Below are 23,442 nucleotides of genomic sequence, written 5' to 3'. Positions count from 1 at the left end.
ATCTTCAGATTGCTTCCTCTTCAAGGGCTACACTTCAGAATACCTTAGCAAAAGACAACCATCACTTCTGTCGGATAGGGCTTCTGTATTCCAGTGGCTACCTTTGAAAGGGCTTCACAATCTAAAAGAAGCCAAGGGTTAATCACTACCCCGTCAGTACGTAACAGAAATAGACACAATTTGTTTCATTAAGAATCACCGGTCATTGCTAAGGACAACTTCAGCAAAGCAGCACTTAAACTATTTCAATCATTACTCATGTTTATCTGTAGGAGAAACCAGATGTAAATGTTAGATATGGACACTTTGTGACATGCAAGTCCCTGTCTTGCACACCAAAACACAAGGCTGAGTCTCAGTACTTTAGCAACACCAACTTTATTCAGCTTGAAACAGGAACAGCACCGTTATTTATTGTAGCGGGATCTATTACTCTTCTATACACAGACAGAGCTATCAGGCAGGGTCATGACCAGGTTAGTGGCCAAGTAATACTCTTCCCTGCATTTCAAATGTTCCTTGCATCACCCATCGATGGTTGGATCGTAGTCGACTCAGATTTGCTTTCGGGATGAACCACTGCAGAGCTGGGAGCCAGCGGTTGCACAGACATGCTGTAATGGCCGACCACTTACCCAAACCGGCCACTACACTACCAAGATTTTTTCCTTAGAATTCCTGAGGTTTCTTGCTCTAATAACAAGCTGTACTCCAGACAAGTTTTCTTAATTTTTCACACACAACGGAATAACCAGAAAGCAATAACAAATATGTAAAATCAAACACGAATATATTGTAAATTGAAACGACAGACAAATATTCAATAATATATATATATATATATATAAAAAAAACACAGTGACTAATCACTATATAAGCACAAGAATATACAAATATTTACATTGACCCTCCCTTGCCCCTAAACAATAAACAAAAACATAGAACACAAAGACAAACACGGATTAGGTAAACACGGGAATTGAAAATGTGGTGAAAAATGAGTCCAAAATAAAGACCAGCGGTGTTGATACTGACTGTAGTGATATTGTGCTCCCTCCCGACAACAAAACGACCTCACCGTGAAAAGTCCTGGCAATGGCTGGTATGAATCTGAACCCCGGGGTTACTCGGCTCTGGCTGTCATGATGTCGAATCGGTTGTTGAAAAAACAGGCAGTGGAATTATGCAATAAATGGCAGTGATGAGTTTGTAAATGATCGGGTAAACTGTCTCCTTTCTCCTTTTTCCTCTCGATTTCTCCCTCCCCCTCTCTCTCTCTCGCCTTCACTACTGTTTTTTAAATGCAAAATGTCCCGGATGTAACAGGTGGATCCAACATGTGATTTCCGTCTCAGGGCTGCGGTCTCTCTCCATCATCCTTCCCCTCTGTACTTACGGGGACAACATTTACTGATGCACATATAACAGACAGTAAACAGGACAATGAAAACAAAAACACACTCAGCACAAATATAGAACATACTATTATTATGTAGCCCAGCTACAATTCTTCGGGACGCTCTTTGGCATGTCGTTCCATTGGGGGGAGTCCCAAAAGAGTTTAGAAACCTTATAACATATAAGGTCAAGTCAGGGTCACACAGCAAGCTTCATTTCAGGTGGCTATAGGTTTGGTTGTTGCAGTCGGTGTTTTCTTGAGCCAGGTGTGAGGCTTGGAAGCGAAGGCGGTCTATAGGTCGCAAAGTCTGACCAAGTTGTTTCTCTCTCTCTTTCTAGTCTTTGCAGTTTTAATGTCTCTCTGTTAGTGCCTTTTAAAATCATTTGACTGCCTCTTTTCACGTCAAAACTCTGCCTTATGTAAGATATTGCATCAGTCAAAAAATCTGGGACAACGGGCTAAGCTCCCATGGTCTGGTTAGTTGTTGATTAAGTTACTTTTGGCTAGAAGCATGCTAATCTTAAAGTCCCAGGCCCCCATTTCACATATTCTTACAAGCATACACACACTGGCCACTTTATTTAAGCTTAAACATATACATTCTAATAAACAATGACACTTTCTAACAATGTATACTTATTTTCCCAGAATTCCAGTGTATGCTTATTTTGCATACACCCCACAATTTTATCAACTTCCAAAATCTGACACTCTTGGAAAACTACCTCATGAATTAATTATCTAATGAGGTCATTTGTGCCTGCCTGCTATTTCAGTTACAGAATATTTTGATTTCAAAATGTCAGTTTATGAGCTTTGAGACGTTGTCTTGGTCACACAGTTTAATAGCAAATCCTCTTTAATAAAACCCCTGTGTGCGTCCAGTGCCCGTGTGTGTGTGTCTTCTGGTGAAGAGCGCACGGTGCGATGCTTCAAAGCAGATGCTTCAAAGGCCGCCTGATGCATCACACAAGACAGAGAGGGTGGGACCTATAAAATATCGTGCGGCAGATCCAATCAGATTTTGGTAAATGAGGTAAGACCTAAAACATAAAACATGAAAAATCCAATCGGGTACTGAGACACGGAGACCAGCTTCCCATTGTTGTGCAAGTGTTCACTCTGATGATGTCAGATTTGCGATTAAGAAGCTTGGCCCGGTAAAGTGTAAAGTGTCAGTCATTGAAGGGGTTTTCCTAAATATACAAATTTTCATGGTATCATTACATCAGTTGCTGGGGAGAATCTGCTGATTGCCCACTGTTGTGACAGAAAATTAAATGCATATTACGGACAGCAAAGCCAGTATTACTGTCAGAGAAAATTACAGGCATTTTACAGGAAAAATTTAATGAGGTAAAAGGTCCCTTGCCATTTAATATAGACTGTTCCTACTAATGTTTATGCACTACTGTTCCAGCGCCCTTTATTGTAACGGGCTTAATGACTATCCATCCATCCATCCATTTTCCAACCCGCTGAATCCAAACACAGGGTCACGGGGGTCTGCTGGAGCCAATCCCAGCCAACACAGGGCACAAGGCAGGGAACCAATCCCGGGCAGGGTGCCAACCCACCGCAGGACACACACAAGCACACCCACACACCAAGCACACACTAGGGCCAATTTAGAATCACCAATCCACCTAACCTGCATGTCTTTGGACTGTGGGAGGAAACCGGAGTGCCCGGAGGAAACCCACGCAGACACGGGGAGAACATGCAAACTCCACGCAGGGTGGACCCGGGAAGCGAACCCGGGTCTCCTAACTGCGAGGCAACAGCGCTACCACTGCGCCACCGTGCCGCCCTAGCTTAATGACTATTATCTAAATAATACTAAAATAAAAACACACTAAAATGGAACACACAAATTAAGTACTACAAATCATATCTAGTATACTGTTAAAGCATAACTTTCTAACAGCATTACAGGAGGCACACGTAATGGATAGGCAGGAAGTGAGGAAGATCCCTTACCTGGACGGGAGACCCAAGAGTACAGAAAGGCATCCCAACCAAGAGAGAGAAAGAGATCGCACCCAGACAAGGCTCCCCTGAGGGACGGATAGACACCCCAACCAGAGGAGATGATTCCTTACCCGGGCAGGAAGCCCCAAAGAAGTTGACTGGGATAAAAGAAGAGGACAGGCAAGGACTGTCACAGAGGGATATCTAGTTCCCCCAGACACTAGATGGCAGCAGCCCTCCATGACGGCGCTCATTCTGAAACCAGCAGAGCATGCTGTGATATGTAGCCCGGCAACACAGCCCTACTGGGGTCCATGGGTGCTGCAAGGGGAAGATGTACTCTCCAATTTATAGGAGTTCTGTATGACCTGGTAGTGCTTCCATCAGGTAGTCACCCTGGCACCGAAAGTACTTCTGGGTCCTTAATAAAAGGGACTGTACTGCCTTATTCAGATGAGTCGGAGCAGGGAGGAAGGAAGGCAACACTTGAATGGATGACGGCAGTGTGGCAGTGAGAGGAGAGGAGAGAAGTTGTGAGAAGTGAATTGTGGAGAGAGAGAAAACCTGTGGCTTTTCTTAGTTTTTGGAGGTATTGTGTACTAAAACACACCTTTATGTGATCCCAGGCCTCTGTCTGCGTTTGTGTTGGAGTTTGGGGCTTGCTGACGCCCCAGTTTCCTCCATGGGAGGTTGCTGATGTCTCGATTTAAGACAACAATTACGATACTCATTTCCAGCCCCTGATTCCAGTGTTAGGAAGGTGAATGCTGTGCACGTTTTTCCACTAAGTGTTCCTTCAACATGTAAAGCAGATTTATTATATGCACGATCTTTGGAGTGGAAATGCTCTTCTGAAAGAGAAAATGCAACCATGCAGATGTTATCATCAGATTTCTGTTCCCGGAATCCGGCTTGGTATTGCAGGATAGCCATTACCTTCAGGCAATCAGATTTAAAGGTGGGCTCTGGCATCATGAAGCACAGACTGCAGGAAAAGGCAAGCAATATGGTTTACTGAAAGAAAAACAACCTTTTTTCATTCATCAAAATGCACGAAAAAGTCCCCCAAGTTTGTAGAAAAAAATGCGTCATGCTTTTTATTTCTAAGGTACATTTTTAAAGCTTTATTAAAGCATGTGAAATCATATGCCTTTGTGCATGCAGTCCCTACTTTATGATGTCAGAGGTTAACTTTAAAGCTTGACTGGTGGAGCATGAGCAGCTGTCTTAGACTACTAACCTTGATACAATTCCAGGAATAACAGGAACCTGACGATATCAGATCCGCCAGATGTTACTGTGAATGTAATGGTCAAGGTTACAGGGGTGGGTTAGGGCAGTGTGCATGGACTGCAAGAAACACAGCAATTGAGCAGTATATCTGTTTACAGTATAGTTAATTTAATAAGCAAAAAGAACGAGTTTTAAAAGAAAGTGCCTACTTAAAACACATCTAGCACTCCAGCAACTTAAGTGGCTTACCTGCAATGGAGTTTTTAGTTGTATTTTAGAATTGAAAGTCCAGCTACTAAATCACTTGGCCACACTCCAGCTCACATTACAGAGCTGGTCCTACTGAAGTTTTGGTTTTGTTCACCACTTAAAAGAAACTGACAGTTATGGGCTTATGAGCTGTCTGTGGCAAATGTAATTTGCTTTGAATTCTTTTTGTTCCAAATTATACATTGTAAGTGCCATGGAGGAAGGAGAGGCATCCTTCCGAGGATGGATGATGATTTCTTGCCTGGCCAGGAGGCTATAATAGAAGGATGGCAGGAATAAAGTCTTAACCTGGCCGTAATGCCTTGTAGTCTTCATCCCATAATAGATGGGCTAGGCCAGTGGTTCTCAAACTGTGGGGCGGGCCCCCCTAGGGGGGCATGAAGTAACAAAAAGGTGGGCGCGAAGATGTGAAAAAAAGAAAACAAGAATTGAAAATATGAAAAATACATCTATTGAAACCAAAAGAAATTAACTTAAACTACATTCTGACACTAGAAAAATAAATATAGAGTCAGATAAATGTTGATAAAAGTTAAGTAGGTATAATAAAATATGCATCTATGATATATCATTAATTAAAAAAGAACAAATTGGTAATAGTGGGCTCATTTCAAAAAAATGTTAGGGGGGTGCGATTAAAACTGCTATGAAAACTTGGGTCCCAAATACTTAAAGGTTGAGAAATGCTGGGCTAGGTGAATGTGAATACCTGGAGCAATTCATTCCCCTACATGACAGGTGCCAAAGTTCCTCTGGGCTGAATAGAGGTGAACACAGGCAGGGTGGCATGGGAATTGGAGTCCAGAAGCATCCTTGGGTTCCACCAGAGGGCACTGCTGGGGGAGGACTGCCCTGGTTTTCACATGACCTAGAACTGCTTCATATGTCCAGTGCCATGATGCCCAAAGCAGTCCTGGGTCCAGATTAACTCTTTGAGGGCTGAATTTTTTTTCCAAAAAACATCACACAAAGCAACGGTTTCACACAAAAATCAACATAAAATGCCTGTTTGCCACCTTTGATGCAGTGATGGTCCGACAGCCAGCAGGAATGTGCGCGAGCCTGCTGCCAGGCTGGTTGCAGGTGAGCAGTGACGACAGTCGCCATGTGCCACTAGCACGTTTGTTCCTCTTTTTATCATAAGTGGCGGTCCTCCTAGGTGAACATTGCCGTAGGTGCATCAGCTACAAGAACGTGTTCAGCACCACAATCAGCCAATACTGGTACCTCACTTTCATTTTTGATCTCCAGATCACTTGCATTAAAATCGATGTCCGGAAAGTCAAGAGTCCGATTCACCGATAAAACACAAACCGTTGTCCACATATTATTTTGCTTTGTGCCTTCACTTTGATCTTTTGCCGGACGTCGATGCCATTTTAGAGGTTGTTTCCTCTTTGCCACTCATGCAAGTGTGAGGAATCGAGGTCCAATCAACAAAGCTAACTTTCCTTCTTGCAAAGAGAGTCAAACTAAAACCTAATGGCGAGTTTTGTGGGCGTTTACAGCAGATTATCATCCTCTACCCCTGAATTTCGACAAAAGTCGACATCCACCCTGAAAGAGTTAAAAGACACCCATTGCCTCTGTGAGTCAGAGTCAGGAGGCATAGGGGCGGAAGGAGAAGAAGAGCATTGTGATTGTGTATTTATTGGCTGAGCTCACTTCTGCACATTGGTTACAAACAAAAATCCTATATTTGAGGTGGGTTAGGTGACATTTTGTCTGTGACTTGGAGCTCAGTGGCACCCCTTGTGGTTACAACATTTATAATGAATAAAAAAATCCTGAAAATATGCAACTTTTTTAAGGATCCTGTTTATTTTTTTTCCAGAGTTCCTACCAGCTAACTTTTGGGTCTTACACTGGCACAGCAGGAGATTCCCTTTCAGGAAGTTTTCATCCAGAGGTCCAGTGGTGGGCAAGTCACAATGGAATGAAATTCAGCACTTACGACAGGGACAATGACCGCTATGAAGGCAACTGTGCTAAAGAGGATACATCTGGCTGGTGGTTTAATAGGTGAGAATATTTTTTTATCGTAATTTCTTCTGAATTAACCAAAGGTTATATGTACAGTAGAACTCACAGCTATTTCATGGATGAGACGTTTATTTGATTGGATAAATTAGATGAACTTCATTGTTTTTCTGAAACCAATTAGTCAGTTACAGAGTGACAGAAAACCAGAGATGGTTGTGGTATTACTGAGAACAAGACAGCAACCTTTCCTTGATGGGTTGTAGTGCATTACAGGGCACACTTAAATGCACACCCATTTACATATTTGGGATGTGAACTCAAGCGATCATTAAGAAAACACATAGACATTACACAGACAGCGACTGAAGTGAAAATTGAAACCAAACCCAGGGAACAATGGAGCAGCAACCTTAATCACTAAGTCAGACCTGCTTCACATTTAATGAGCTCCATATTGAAAATCTATAAAGTCAACAGAAAATTTGAAATGAACACCAGAAGTTGTTTCCTGCCTCATGTGAATGAATTGAACAGACCTGCTATAGAGACAGAAATATTTTTTAAGGAAAGAAAACAAGAACTGCCATTCTCCCTTTGAAATGTGAGGAAATATGTACTTGTAGATACAACTTAAATGCTTTGGCCTGAAAATTCTGGTGGGACACACAGACCTGTGAAAGAGATAGAGAGGCACAGCCAGAAGTTAAGGAGCCATACTAAGAAGATGTCTACAGTATAAAGAGAGCTTGTGTGTGTGTGTGTATGTGTGTGTCTGAAAGTGTGAGTGTGAGAAAGGGAGGGTAAAAGATGATTAAGCCCTTAAACAACAGCACTGACAGCACATGCCTTTCTGTCTAAATCCATTAGCCTGCATACATGGCTGCCAAAGAATCTTGGTAAGGATCCTGGCTTGGCTTGGCTTGGCTCATAGAGTTGGGGGAAAGTGAGTGCAAATGATGCCTCTGACCCCAAGTGAGTGGAATAAAGCATGGCATGAATGTGCAAGCAGTTGACACGCCAGAAAAAAAGATCATTGTAGCAGAACAGACGCCATCATGAAAATCTGGATTGGCGGGTACGTTGCTGAAGGAGATGGCCTCCAGTAAACACTAGAGGCAGAAACAGAAATAAATATTTCTAAATTTTCAACGTATTCATAATGGACAAAGTGCTAAATCATATTTCACATAAGTATTTGATGTTATTTAAGATAAAGACTATGACTATTTTTAAAATAGTGAGATGTGAAAGTTCATGTGCCCTTTAAATTGTGTTACAAAATATAAATCAGTGGGTTTCTTAAAAGGACTCTGGTCTTCAAGCCTCCAGATGAAATTAGAAAGTTCAGACTTCACGAGTGTACACATGAGCAAATATATGCTAAATACACTGAGGGGTTTAAGTGCTGAAACCCAGATGCCTAGAAACAGACTAACAATGCCATGTACAAAGAAAATTTCACCCTCTCCAAAAAGAAATTTTTTGTAGATAAGAAAGTGCATTGTGGAAAACTGGAAACAAATAACTATAATGTCTAAAGCTTATGTAACATCTAATGAGAGGATATGTCAAACTTGCTGACCATAGTTGCTGATCTTGTCGCTGGATCATGTCAGTTTACACACTGAAAGTCACTGGGCATGTCACATTTTGTGACTGCCTGACAACTTTCCAGCACAGTCATGCTCACCCCTGTTTCTGACAGCCAAAAGTGTGCTGCCTGATGGAACCAGTGCTGTATAGAAGGTTAACAGGTTTAGCTTCAATCTCATCTCCTTTTGCTTTTTTCCGTTCTGTCATAGAATGTAAAACACAAAACATCAGGCAGATGAGCCTCTCTTCTATTTGTGAGGTCTAAAACACCCATATTCCTTACTCCTCATCACTGCTTTTTATGCTGTGTACTTCCAGATGAGCATCCATTGGTTGTCAGCTCTCATGCACACCACATATACTCTGAATTGTGCATTACAAATTGACTATCGGCCAGTGCTATCTATGCATTAATGGCAAGTGGGATCCTGACTCGCCCAATCCCCAAGCAGATGGCACTGTTGTGCAAAAATTAAATAAGTAGTAAACTCACTTCAGTAACAACATATTCACAAAATGTTTAAAGCAAACTCAACTAAAGCCAAGTCACATTTGACGACTTTTCCATCGAATTTTAGCTGTACCCTCCATTAACATAATCTTAGCCACTCAGAGGTAGTTGGTGGCACGATCCTCTGAAGTCTACTTGCGTAGTTTCACAAACCCAGCAACTCACTCCAATTTTTTCCCAGGATTTCGTGGAAATGTGAGACACATAATGTCATCAGTGCAACCAGATTAATTGTCATCACAAACGTTTCTTGCTTATCTGAGTCTGGATTGATTTCACGTTTGCGATGTAATTCTATATGTAAATTCTCTTAACTGTTCCATGACTACCGTATATACTCGCATATAAGTTGGGTCTTGAAACACGAAAAACGATCATAAAGTCAGACCCCGACTTATACGCCTGTTCAAAAATACGACCTTTCATTTTTTTTTTTACATCTTCTTGCTTCCTCCAATCTCACACCGGTTTCTCAGACATATCAAATTTTGTTACAGAAGCGCAGTTACCAATTTCTTTCACCTCATCAATGACTTTTAATTTAAAACCAGCTTCATATTTTCTTCTGATTGAATGCTCCATCATAGATAAGGGATGCTCTTACGATAAAGATGTATGGGGGTGTGAGATACAAAAAACACAAAACAGTGCAAACGTCGTTGTGGAATAGTTCTGGTATTACCGCATGATCACGTAGGCACAATACATAGAAAAAACAGGCAGTGTGCTCCCTGGTTACTCTCTCAGGTGGCCGTCAGCAGATCATAATCTCTTGGATCAATAGCATGAGTTTTCTGCATTCAACTTATACGACCGACATTATAAAATACTGGAAATTATATAGTAAAATCAAGCCCCGGCTTATCCGCGAGTATATATGGTATACTGTGTGTATATTTACACAGTATATATACAGTATGTGTATATACAGTGGTGTGAAAAACTATTTGCCCCCTTCCTGATTTCTTATTCTTTTGCATGTTTGTCACACAAAATGTTTCTGATCATCAAACACATTTAACCATTAGTCAAATATAACACAAGTAAACACAAAATGCAGTTTGTAAATGGTGATTTTTATTATTTAGGGAGAAAAAAAAATCCAAACCTACATGGCCCTGTGTGAAAAAGTAATTGCCCCCTGAACCTAATAACTGGTTGGGCCACCCTTAGCAGCAATAACTGCAATCAAGCGTTTGCGATAACTTGCAATGAGTCTTTTACAGCACTCTGGAGGAATTTTGGCCCACTCATCTTTGCAAAATTGTTGTAATTCAGCTTTATTTGAGGGTTTTCTAGCATGAACCGCCTTTTTAAGGTCATGCCATAGCATCTCAATTGGATTCAGGTCAGGACTTTGACTAGGCCACTCCAAAGTCTTCATTTTGTTTTTCTTCAGCCATTCAGAGGTGGATTTGCTGGTGTGTTTTGGGTCATTGTCCTGTTGCAGCACCCAAGATCGCTTCAGCTTGAGTTGACGAACAGATGGCCGGACATTCTCCTTCAGGATTTTTTGGTAGACAGTAGAATTCATGGTTCCATCTATCACAGCAAGCCTTCCAGGTCCTGAAGCAGCAAAACAACCCCAGACCATCACACTACCACCACCATATTTTACTGTTGGTATGATGTTCTTTTTCTGAAATGCTGTGTTCCTTTTACGCCAGATGTAACGGGACATTTGCCTTCCAAAAAGTTCAACTTTTGACTCATCAGTCCACAAGGTATTTTCCCAAAAGTCTTGGCAATCATTGATATGTTTCTTAGCAAAATTGAGACGAGTCCTAATGTTCTTTTTGCTTAACAGTGGAAATTGTCTTGGAAATCTGCCATGCAGGCCGTTTTTGCCCAGTCTCTTTCTTATGGTGGAGTCGTGAACACTGACCTTAATTGAGGCAAGTGAGGCCTGCAGTTCTTTAGACGTTGTCCTGGGGTCTTTTGTGACCCTCTGCGCTCTTGGGGTAATTTTGGTCGGCCGGCCACTCCTGGGAAGGTTCACCACTGTTCCATGTTTTTGCCATTTGTGGATAATGGCTCTCACTGTGGTTCGCTGGAGTCCCAAAGCTTTAGAAATGGCTTTATAACCTTTACCAGACTGATAGATCTCAATTACTTCTGTTCTCATTTGTTCCTGAATTTCTTTGGATCTTGGCATGATGTCTAGCTTCTGAGGTGCTTTTGGTCTACTTCTCTGTGTCAGGCAGCTCCTATTTAAGTGATTTCTTGATTGAAACAGGTGTGGCAGTAATCAGGCCTGGGGGTGGCTATGGAAATTGAATTCAGGTGTGATACACCACAGTTAGGTTATTTTTTAACAAGGGGGCAATTACTTTTTCACACAGGGCCATGTAGGTTTGGATTTTTTTTCTCCCTAAATAATAAACACCATCACTTAAAAACTGCATTTTGTGTTTACTTGTGTTATATTTGACTAATGGTTAAATGTGTTTGATGATCAGAAACATTTTGTGTGACAAACATGCAAAAGAATAAGAAATCAGGAAGGGGGCAAATAGTTTTTCACACCACTGTGTATATATATATATATATATATATATGTATATATATATATATATATATATATATATATATATATATATATATATATATATATATATATATATATATATATATATATGCACTTGTCAGCATGAACTGCTACTGAATAACCTCATGACCAGTGGATAAAAAGTCTATGTGAAGCAACTGGTGTGATTGCTAATGGTCCTGTACCATTTGCCAGAGTTTAGGACGGAGAAAAGTATTTGTGCAGGATGACTGAGGTATTTAATAAAGCTGTTTTCTTTTTTAAGGCAATGTATTTTTTATACAGTATGTCCTGAATAGAGGGGGTGTACACCAGTAATGTTGTGAACAGCCAATGAGTACAAATTCCACTGTGCACCTGTAGAAAGTGTAGATGTAGACAACTGGACTTTTAACAGATATTTGTGCAAGAATAAGCATGGGTGAGTCTTTCTGTTGATATCTGAGATGTGTTTTGCGTAACAACAGGCTGTCATTAATACTGACTCCAAAAAATCTTAAAGCTACTGACCTTCTCCACAGCATCCTCCAACGAAACTGAGTGTGTGGTCTTCCCTCTGCTTCCTCAAGTCTATGACCAGCTCCTTAGTTTTACTGATATTAAGGATGAAATTGTTGTTCTGACACCACCATGTCATAATGCAAGTGTCTTCTCTATAAGCTGTCTCATCGTGGTTGGTGATCAGGCCTAGACAGATGGCATCAACAACAAATTGAATAATGAAGATGGAGGTGTGTTTGGACACACAATCATTAATAAACAAGGAACACAGCAGGCGGTTACTGGGTTGAGCAGCAGCATGAAGGAAGTGGTGCTACCAATACAATGTACTGAGGTCTACCAATTAGGAATTTCAAAGTCCAGTTGCTGGTGGTTGCAAAGTCCCATAAACACTGTGAGATAATACTTCTCATACCTATTGAAAAAATGTATATAGTAAAGTAGTCTTTTGTCATTTTGTATGGTATATAGTGTACATTTGTGACCATTATTTATAAAAGAACTTAGCAATGTGCGATCTTAGCTGTCCATGATAAGACCAAGAATAGGTGGAAGGAAAAGGTACTTTGAAAAGTTGTTGAGTGAAGAAACTCTGAAGATAGTATTTGGAGATGGAGTCTCAAATGAAGGGCTAGTACCAGGAATAAGAACAGAGAAAGTAAAGGCAGCACTGATAAAAATAAATGGAAAGACATACAAACTGGATGAAATAGAAGAGCAGTAGAGTTTAGGACAAGAGGGAATGTTTGTGGGATGCAGAAGATCTATGAACAGGAGAGAATACGAGAGGAGTGAAGGAACAGTCTGATTTTACCCATTTATAATGAAAAAGTTGATATTCAAGATTGTGGAAGCTATAGAGGGATAAAGTTGATGTCACACACAATAAAAATTTGAGAAAGGATTATACATAGATAGATAGATAGATAGATAGATAGATAGATAGATAGATAGATAGATAGATAGATAGATAGATAGATAGATAGATAGATAGATAGATAGATAGATAGATAGATAGATAGATAGATAGATAGATAGATACTTTATTAATCCCAAGTGGAAATTCACAAGAGAGAAGGATTACGGAAGAGACTACCTTCGGGAAGGAGCATTTCATTTTATGCCAGGCAGAGGAACAACTGCTGCATCTTTGCATTGAGACAGCACATAGAGAAGCATCGAGAAAAATATACAGTTTTGCACAAGATGTTTACTGATTTGGTGAATGCTTATGATAGAATGATGAATATGACAGAAATGAGAATTTATAGACAAATAATCTACTCCAGGCAGCTGACATGGGACTTTTAGCAATTCTTGTACTTCTTGACCTGAGTTCCACATTTGACAGCATATCTCATCAGATACTTTTGAAAAGACTAACTAGTTTTGGAGCCTGTGGCCTTGTCCTCCAGTGGTTTTCTTACTACCTCACTGATAGGATGTAATTTGTTCAATTAAAGGGCTTTAAATCTGAGAATGCAGTCGTTACTCAGGGAGTTCTGCAGGGTTCTGTTTTGGGGTTGCTTCTTTTTCTCGTTTATATATTCCCAATAGGTAATATCTTTCGGCACCATGATATTAAATTTCATTGTTACAGCTATATCTATCCACTAAACACACCTCTGTTTTCCCTGTGTTTGCCAAATACTCTTATGTCATGTCTCCAAGACATAAAGTCATGGATGACCCACAACTTTCTCCAGTTAAATAGCAATAAAACTGAGGTGCTCCTCATTGGTTCTAAATCTACACTCACTATCATTCTTGTATTAATTAACAACAGTAACACAAACATTTCTTCTCAGATTAAGAGCCTGGGTGTCATCCTAGACAGTACTCTCTCTTTTTCTTCTCGAACTGCCTTCTTCCATTTCTAGACTTGTCCTGTTCTTGAAGTTTTGGTTAATGCCCTAGTCACCTCACGTATAGATTACTGTAATGCTATTCTATATCGTATCTCACAAAAACTTATCCATCGCTTATAACTTATTCAAAATTCTGCTGCTAGGATAATAACCTGTTATAAGTCCACTGAACATATTACACCTATTCTCTCTCAACTTCACTGGCTCCCTGTTAACTACAGAATACAAAACAAAATACCGCTCTTAACATTTAAAGCTCTCCACAACCTCACTTATCTCCTACAGACTTACACTCCTCTCGCTCACTCAGATCCTCCTCTGCAGCTCTACTTTCTGTACCACACATCAAACTCTGTTCTATGGGAGCTCGAGCGTCTCTCATAGTGCTCCTCAACTCGAGAATTCTCTTCCCTCTCATATTCGTCAACTTGATTCAATATCACATTTTAAAACTGTCCTCAAAACTTGTCTTTTTAAACTGGCGTGCCAATTATGAATTTAACACTGTTACTGCCTGTTATCTTTGTGTGCTTGCTACTACCTCTGTACCTTATTTTTATTTGATTTTATCATCCTCTTTGTTTTTATATTTTATTAATATCATTTAATTTTATTGTAAGGTGACCTTGAGTGTTAAGAAAAGTGCCAATTAAATAAAATTTATTATTATTATTATTACTATTATTGTTTTTATTATTATTACAGTCAGAGGTACAACAAAAGTGGGAGAGATATCTAAGAAAGTACAGGAGAGTAGGTTGAAGTGGTATGAATATGTGAAGAGGGGAGACGATGAATATGTGGGAAAAAGAGTGATGAGAATGAAAGTACGGGGGAGAGAAAGTGAGGAAGGCCAAAGAGAAGGTGGATGGATAAAATGAAAGAACTGAAGGAAAAGGGTCTGACTAAGGAGGAGGTGCAGGACCGAGTTGTATAGAGAAGGTAGATCAAGCACATCAACCCCACATAGAAGTGGGAAAGATGAAGCGAAAGAAGAAGACTTATAAAAGAACTTCACCTAGCTGAATGTTTTTGTTAACACATTGCAAATATCTCATTATGTTACATCACTCTTGAAACCAAGTAATGCACAGCAACTCAAACAACAGCATGAATAACACCACCATAACACTTACTTGTTTGTCTGCTGAAAATGTTCTGTGCATTTCTTCCAGATGTCACTCTGGCAATCTAAATGGCTACTACTACAATGGGCCCTATGCTTCAAAGACAGACAACGGAATCGTTTGGTACACATGGCATGGATGGTGGTACTCCATGAAATCGGTCGTCATGAAGATAAGGCCAGCAGAATTTGAATCAAAGGCCTAAAGATGACCGTGATGGACAGTAACAACTTAGCAAGTGACATTCCACAAGTCTGCACTCAACCTTGATGGTGGAACTGAAAAACTGAAACATGATTAATGTACTCTTATATCTGTGAAAAAAATGATAAAGGTGAATTTATGTCTTTGCATTATTATCAGCTGATTTACCTATATGAGATCAGTATTAATATCTGTTAAAAGAATATGGCAACATTATGGAAAAATGTATAATGTAGCAAAATTATCATTTTTTCTCAATGTCCATTTTCCAAATGTTTAATCAGTGTTAACAAGAAAATAAAGTTATTACTGTTCAGCATTTTTCAGTCCTAGTGAATCATTTATTTCTGCTTTTTCCTACTTGTACATTTAGTGTACATGGTATGAGACCCGGGTCCGAACACCACCAGACAGACATCGCTTCTTTATAAACCACACGTTTATTTATACAGTTCTTGCACAACACACTGTGCCCCCAGCACCAATCACTCCCAACACGGGCCTCTCCTCACGGGAGCTTCGTCCTGCTCAAACTCCTGACTCCAGCTCTCTGATTGTAGGGAGGCGGCCCCTTTTATTCTCACCCGGATGTGCTCCAGGTGCCTGATGACACTATTCCGCCAGCACTTCCTGGTGTGGCAGAAGTGCTGCCCTTGCAACCGGAAGCACTCCGAGCGTCCCTGGAAGGATCTTCCTCCACTTTCCCAGGTGTGGCGAAAGTGCCTGTTTCCCGGGCTCCATGAGGCTTGGGGTGCCCCCTGGTGGTGGCCACAGGCCCCAATGGGCTTGAGCCTCCTTGCTCCTTTCCCGTGGTCTCCTCAAGATCCAGGGCGGTTGCCCCCTCATGGCCTCCCGGTTCTTCCAGGCGTCCCGGCTGGGTCTGTCCTCCAGCCATCTGTGACAATGGTTACTTGTGACTCCTTAAACATTTGAAATTTCAGCATTATTCAAGACTCCTTACTGCAATGATGACAAGGAAAGAAGAAATAAAGATTAAAAAAAATCTATTTATCCATCTCTCCAATATATGTTAAATCTGCTTAATGCAACTCTGGTACCCAGGAACGAAAAAATATAATAATTGCAGTGTAAAACCTTGATGAACTCTCATGCTTCCACCTCTCAGTAACCTCAAGTTCAATCTTTCATATATTTTATCAGTTTTTTTCTGTGGCTATGTAGCTTGCCTGATGTCCTCAACCCACACAATGTTTTTTTTCACCTTCTTAAATGTACCCACGCTTTACTTTCAGCTGAGTATCCTGATTTAAGTGGATGGGAAGAACTAATCCCTGTGTAGAAAGATGAGATCTTCTAACGTGGTATCAATTATTTCAAAATAATTACAAGAGGACTGAAAGAAAAGTTAGCAAACTAACTGGTCAAATAAACAGTAAAAAAAACAGTTAATGGAGCAGGTGAAGTATTTTAGAAGTCAGAACTTTGCTTTGGTCAAGTGTCGAGAGTAAAAAGGCAGATAAACTGCAGGGATGCTGTAATCAGAATAATAAGTTTAATGTCACTGTACTCCGTACAAAAAATTATTTTATAAATCCACTCACATGTACAGGCCAGGCCAAAGTTAGCACACAGGGGCTCTCAGAATTTAGAACTGCTAGGCAAGCATTTGAAGAGAGAAAGGTACAACTACAAAAACTATACTATTTCTGTATGTTAGAGATGAAACTGAATCCTCTCCTTGCCTTGTTTGGAACCTAAGTAAGGGCCTGCACATGGAGAAAACAGTATAAAAGACTTGGACAGCAGCCAAAAGCCTTGAAGCCGATGGACGGATGGGGGATATCGTCATCCGGTCCTGAGAATCCTTCCAGCGCAGCGACGGAAAATGGCAGACTGTATATATCGAGATCCCATCTTGATAAAAGTTTTGTCATTTTGCTTCTTCCGTTTGTAATGCCGTGTAAATCATCATTAAAGTAAACTAAGTTATTTTCTCTTATGTGATTTTATACCGCCATATCACTATGGAAGGGATATTGCCTTTTAATATTATATCTGTATAGTTTCAGGTAACTTAAAATGCCGCAATTAAAAAGAACTTATTCCAATTAGGGAGCTAGCGACCCCTATAGGAAAATAGGAAGACCCAAACCCAACCAACCTCCCACACACCAGATACAATTACAAATTACAAATGTTACTAGACTACATTAAATATGTGCTTTTTAACAGCACTTTACAGTGGAGTTAAAAACAGAGCACAAACAGGTTTGTGGTGGCTCAATAGATTTCACACACAGCAGATTGCAATTCAGTGATGTGAAAATGGTGTGGAAGAATAATTTTAGGGTAACATGGCATTCATCTTAAAGAAATAGCATAAAGGCTTAATAAATGTCAGAAACCTGTTCCAGCACACCAGGAAACCAGATATAAAGGTCAAGTGAATAACAAAATGTACACTGAAATATAAGAATTGGTTTAGGAAAAATACTGAGATGGTCAAGTAAATAAAGAATGTACCAGAAGAATGGTTGATGTAATATACAAAATGTACTAAAGATTGACTAAGAGATAAAGGAGAATAGACAGTTGTTAGATGCACAGAAATTTCAAGGGTGGCGGTGCAACTCAAAGGTATAAGAAGAACCAGATTATACTGTAATATAACACATTTTTATTTTATACTAGCTGTGTAAATCCGTGCTGTAATTAGCCCAGGTCCTAGAAACTATTGAAATTGTCAGAAAAAAAACTGAAATGTAGAGATGTCAGGTAATTGAAAGGATCTACTCTGGGCATCTCTCTCCTAGCAGGATTTGTTTTGCTGACATGCTAGCCTCGCTTGTGTAATTAGTGGCGGCTAAGCGAGTTTTCTGTTTCCTCGGAGGTGGAGTCGGGGTAAGGGCTCACTTCCGGGCCTGACAGGCAGACACACACATTTCCACGGGTAGACATTTATATATGAGATTAATCATTTGGGTGTAAACCAATAAACCAACCAGACTGACACTGTATGTAAATTCAACAGTTTATAAAATGGACCTCTATTCTTTGTTTCTCTGACCATTCTGATGGTGCTGTAACAGACTGCTTTTGAAGAATGCTCCCTCTAAGGACTTTTGTCGAGGAGTAATTAAAAGATACCGTGAACAGCTTTTCTCCTGCATGATTACTGAATTGTCCTGTTAGAGGATGTCTCGTTCTTTAATAAGATGTTAAATTTCTACCACAATAGCATTGATTGACGTGTTTTAGTGGAGAAGGGTCTGTAAGTAATAATTCCATTTTCTTAAGCACAATATTGTGAAGGAAACAGCCGGACACACAACAAAGGTTTGGGGCAGCCACCCATATAGTTTCCCTAGCTGCAAAAGGCTTTAAAGTAGAGTACAATGTGTTACTGATTAGAATCCAAAACAGAACTGTTTAAGAATGGAAGATGAGGGGTTTTTATAGCTGGATCACAAGAAGTGACGTCCTCGGGGCCGGGACAGGAAAGAATTCTCCTGTTTGGTCTGCGGAGAGAAAAGAGAGAGGTTCAGTGCTCCCCACCGCCCCCTGGCCTGGTGTGGAATTGTTGTTTCCTGGTCCCTTTGGTTGACTCCCAAGCGCACGTATGTGACAACATGTTTGAAAGTAAAACTAATACAGTTGTATCCAATAATTAGCAAATTAAAAATATCTATTGTATTAATACAAAATTACCAATACTAGCATAAACGCAGTATCAATATTAACCTATGAATGGAGCAAATGAACTAAAATTAGTTCCCCAGCTAGCTATTAATATTAGTTAAAACACACAAATAAGGTCTTAGAAAATAACTGATTATTTTGTATAATGGGAATATGAATTGTACATGATGGGCAAAAAAATCAGAGTCTTGCCACGAATGTCCTTGTAATTCTGGGACTGAAAGATCAGGGTCTGGGCCACTGAATCCCCCATCTCCCATTGCCTTAAACCCGACCTATGTTTATTTCGGTTTGGGCAGCTGCACCTTTCCTGTGTTATTAGTTAGTTCAAACACCATTTAGCAGCAGGTTGATAATGTCAGTTCTTTACAATAATAATCTGCACATTGTTCAATCTATTCAGTCTAATACAGGGGTCTCCAACACGTCGCTTGCAAGCTACTGGTAGCTCGCAACCCCTTTCCAAGTAGCTCGCCAAAGGGAGGAAGTCACTTGGATGAGTGATGTAACGTTTCTCCCTGGAAAAGAACTATGTCCAGATGAACTGAATCAACTTTGTAGAAAGAACTCAAAGGACTCAAAATCGGTGGTAAGGAGTCGGCTTTAAGGTAAACAAATCTGTAGCAACCTTCAGGTATTCTTGAGTCATGACTAGATTATGGACCAAGCACGTGCCCTTGGGTGCCTGGTGGGCTCAGATGTTTTCAGAGTTCCTCATCCATGTTCTATACATTTTTAACAAAGAACACCCAAACAGAACCCATGGTCCCAAGTTTAAGTGATAGAAGGGTTTTCAGTAGTATCTATCATTGACCATCTATTGGCTATGAAGTGAAGAGTATTTGGACTTTTTGTTTTGAGTAGACTCTAATAATTTAAAGATATCAGAAAAAATAAAATTATACGGAAGCTATTAAAGTTGATTGCAAGGGGCCTTGCAGCAATTGTGCTGAGGAGCCCTTAGAGGGCAAAATCTGGCCATGGAGTGATTCAGTTTGCCAACCAATAGCAAAGCAGGAAGAGCAGCCCACAGTGAAGATGCAAATTGGGTATTACTGAAGACTCCAGCACATTCCACATTTCATCACTGAATAGTCAGAGCAGTGCACATTTTTTAAGTAATTTCAAAATGTAACTGAAAATTCCAAGATACTCTGATAATGTCAAAGGAAGGAATTGCTGTTTGTCAAGTTGGTAACACATGCTTTGCCCACGCAGTCCTTTCCCTGGTCAACAATGAGTCTGTTATATCTACTGTAACAAATGTCATGTCTCAGTCTTTTATAAGTAAATGAGCAGCAAATATCTTAACTATACGTAGGTCATAAATACTTTCTCATCAAAGAGCTGCTTATAGGACTGCATATGCCTTTAATGAGTAATGTCTTAGATCAGATTAAGAAGCAAAATCCAATGAAATATGATATCTGAGTGCAAAGCTCAGGGAACTTGGCATAAGAGGATTAAGTGCTATATTTTATGGATACTTTTTAAGATCAACATTTGCTACAGAGTAGACATAAAAATATGTTTTTCCAGCAAGACACTTTTCGTGAAGTTTAGTTAACTGGGTCTAGAATGGTGATTTATTAAGATGCATTTCATTTTTCATCTATTTAAGTGATCAATTATACATGGGTATGATTTATTATTATTGCATCTTTCTCATTAATTTTAAACAGCGGCCATCACAATGCTGCAACAAGTGCTGTCATTCCCTACTTTGTTCGTTTGCTTTATCACACAGACAGTACCTAATGTTGAAAAAAGACTTTAACTTCAAACCTAAACAGACTCATCAGAGCTCACTTCCCTTTCATCAAAATAGAAATTATTTAACAAAAAGATTGTAACTCAACATTTTCTTTTGAATTTGAATTGTTGATAGCAAATTTATATTCATAGTAAAGCTGGGCTGAATTTCACTTCTTGCTTTTTCTTCTATCTGATGGGTTGAGTGCATCAAAATCTAATCCTCTGTATAACATTTCATTAAGTTAACAATGATTTCCTCCCAACCACACCTCTTTTTGGCAAGTGGTAACTGGTATGAAGGAGCAATGGATTAGCTCTGGAGCTGCAGGCAGTTTCCATCACTTAGTAACAGAAGTTGGGTGATATAGAGCGCTGATAATGAACGTTTGTGGCCTTGCTTGTGACACGTGAACACCACCAACATGGGGCAGAATAATGCCTGATAATGGAAAGAGTGATATAAATAGCTACTCCAGAAATGATCACTGGATGGAAGAACAAGGAGATGTTATGTGCTTTTCTTATGGATGAACACAGCTTAGTTAGATACAGTGGGAAGACACTGAGGAAAGCTGGATAACAGAGTAGGAGCACCACAGTCGGATGAGTAATAAAAGGGAAACATGTTTTACACATTATAATGGACAAGAATCCTGTAGGATTTCTGGCTCTATAATTTTCTGCTGGGCATAGGACAGTAGGGACACCAGGACTGCAAGAAGGAGTTCTAAGGAGGAGAGTTCCCAACCGTTCCAGAGGGTAGCCTTAACATCTGGTTTGCTATAATACAAATACTTCATAGGTGGTACTTTAAAGCCTCCTCTAACTACCTGGCACATGAACATTGAGTTGTTGTGCCCATGTTTTCCAGAAGAAATTCTGATCACCCAAAATTGTTAAACAAAATTGCAAAGATTTTAAATGACATTACAAAAAAAGAAGCCAGGCGTTGCCATGGTTGGTGCTGTGGCTGTCAAAGTGCCAACATAAAAATTCAGACAGACCTGATTAATTAATTGAGTGGCAAAGATTTTAGGGATGTTGTAGGAAGGAGGTTACATGAAAGCTGGTAAGAATTAAAGTATAAAGATCACCATGTTATTTTAAAATAATAAAAAAATTGTTGGAAAACCAGAAAACTGTAGCCAGAAGGTTGCTCAAAAACAATATAAATTTTCCTCAATTATGCAACAAAGTTGGAGTAAATCTTAAAATGAGCATCCATTTATATAATATGGCAGGCATGAAATCACACGTCAGATAACATAAATTGTAAGAAGAGGGGTAGGACTTGTTTAGAGTGTCCGGGTGCCAGAGCGGTAATGCTATTTAATAAGAAGTTCCTTGCAAGGAATAAAAAAAGGAAAAGAAGTGGGACCATTGGTCCATGACTAAAGCTCTTGACCAGCAAGGCTTATTTAACAAATAGATCGATCCTTGATGGGGGCCAGGTCCAAAACTGGTTTCCAATTGATCATCTTAAGCTGGACCAGAAAAAGCCAAACTTAATGTGGAAGTGAGAAAAAGAATTGTACATATTTTCATCCACCACTCAAGATGAAAAGAGGTATAGGCACTTAGCAGCTGTGCTTCACTCTGAACCTTCTCCATCTTTCCTACCTGATCAGAGTCAATGAGGCACCCTACATGGATTGTGGCGTGTGTGACAGAGGCCCCCCCTTACCTCTGAGAAGATGGTGCTCTTCTGCAAAAACTTAATAAGCAGTAAACTTGCCATAGTAAGTTTCACCTTCTTTCTGCCTTCTGGTAACTTCTGGAGATCTATACTTGCAGATGCTAAATTCTTCTTGCAAAATACACAATAAATTCTGCTATGTTTGCTACCTTTCTCAAAAAAAAGACCTTTTGGACATGCCACATACTCTCCCCTCTCAATGCTGACAAAATTTGTTGCAAAATTGTTAGAAAGACATTTACAGAAAGCTGATCTCAAGCTAATCCACCTGAATCACAGTAGCATTAACTACCTCCGTTATACTACAGATAACATCCACAATTTGTTTTACATCTTCAATGAGTCTCCTAGTTTACCAAACCTAACAGTGTCTTAATTTTATAATTCTTACAAATCTGATCATATCTCTGCCCTTCCAAATTACTAAAAGGTGAGGGTCATGAGTACCAACTCTATCACTCTTTAATCTCTCACTTGAATGTCTTCATTCTAATGACTCGATCACTTCTGATTCATTGCATACTTCTCCTCTTGAATAAATCGCTATTGACAGTTTTTTTTTCCCACCAGCTATCCCAGTGGCCATTTCGATCAAATATCTTGGTGCAGCTATTACCTCCAAACTTGTAGACATTGTTCTATCAAACTATCTTTGACATCTTAAAAGTACAATGGATTCAGTAGCATCAGGGTCCTTCCCTACTTTGCAATTTCCTGCTAGATTAAATACCAATAAAATTCATATAGTTTCTTTGTTTAACTTTGTTAGTGCAATGCCACCCCTACCATTCCAAGGCCCTCAGGTAAACATTCATCTTTAGGGGATGGGGGTCATCCTTGAGGTGTACCTCTACCACTAGACCTCTGCACTTTGACCTAAAAAACTGTCTGAACCCAACTCCCAGTAACCATCCATCCTGGCATGTTATGCAACCCAACAAGGTAGTACTCAGATCTCTCACTCTCTCCCATTACTGACTTAAAAACTTCAAATCTGTCATATGCTCATAAAATTGGGCACCAACTGGAGAGTCATCTTGCTTCATGGCCAGCATGGCACAATCTCAATCTCATATTTTACAGTTTGGTACTGTGAATTAGTGGCAACACTGTTACATTTCCC

The 23,442-nt window shown here is 39.8% G+C and overlaps 1 protein-coding gene across 1 annotated transcript in view; it reads left to right on the top strand.

The window, feature by feature from the left end:
• fgl1 (fibrinogen-like 1) overlaps nt 1-15,529 on the top strand; it is a 100,921-nt gene extending 85,392 nt beyond the window's left edge. Inside the window, exons 7-8 of the mRNA XM_028802079.2 lie at nt 6,708-6,895; nt 15,053-15,529. Coding sequence (XP_028657912.1) covers nt 6,708-6,895; nt 15,053-15,209 — 345 coding nt within the window. The 3' untranslated portion in view covers nt 15,210-15,529. The remainder of the gene's footprint in view (nt 1-6,707; nt 6,896-15,052) is intronic.
• The last annotated feature ends 7,913 nt before the right edge of the window (nt 15,530-23,442 follow it).

Source organism: Erpetoichthys calabaricus, chromosome 5, assembly GCF_900747795.2.
Source record: "Erpetoichthys calabaricus chromosome 5, fErpCal1.3, whole genome shotgun sequence".
Taxonomy (NCBI): Eukaryota; Metazoa; Chordata; class Cladistia; order Polypteriformes; family Polypteridae; genus Erpetoichthys; species Erpetoichthys calabaricus.
The sequence above is the reverse complement of the archived record's forward strand: the minus strand, read 5'-3'. Positions and strand labels throughout refer to the sequence as shown.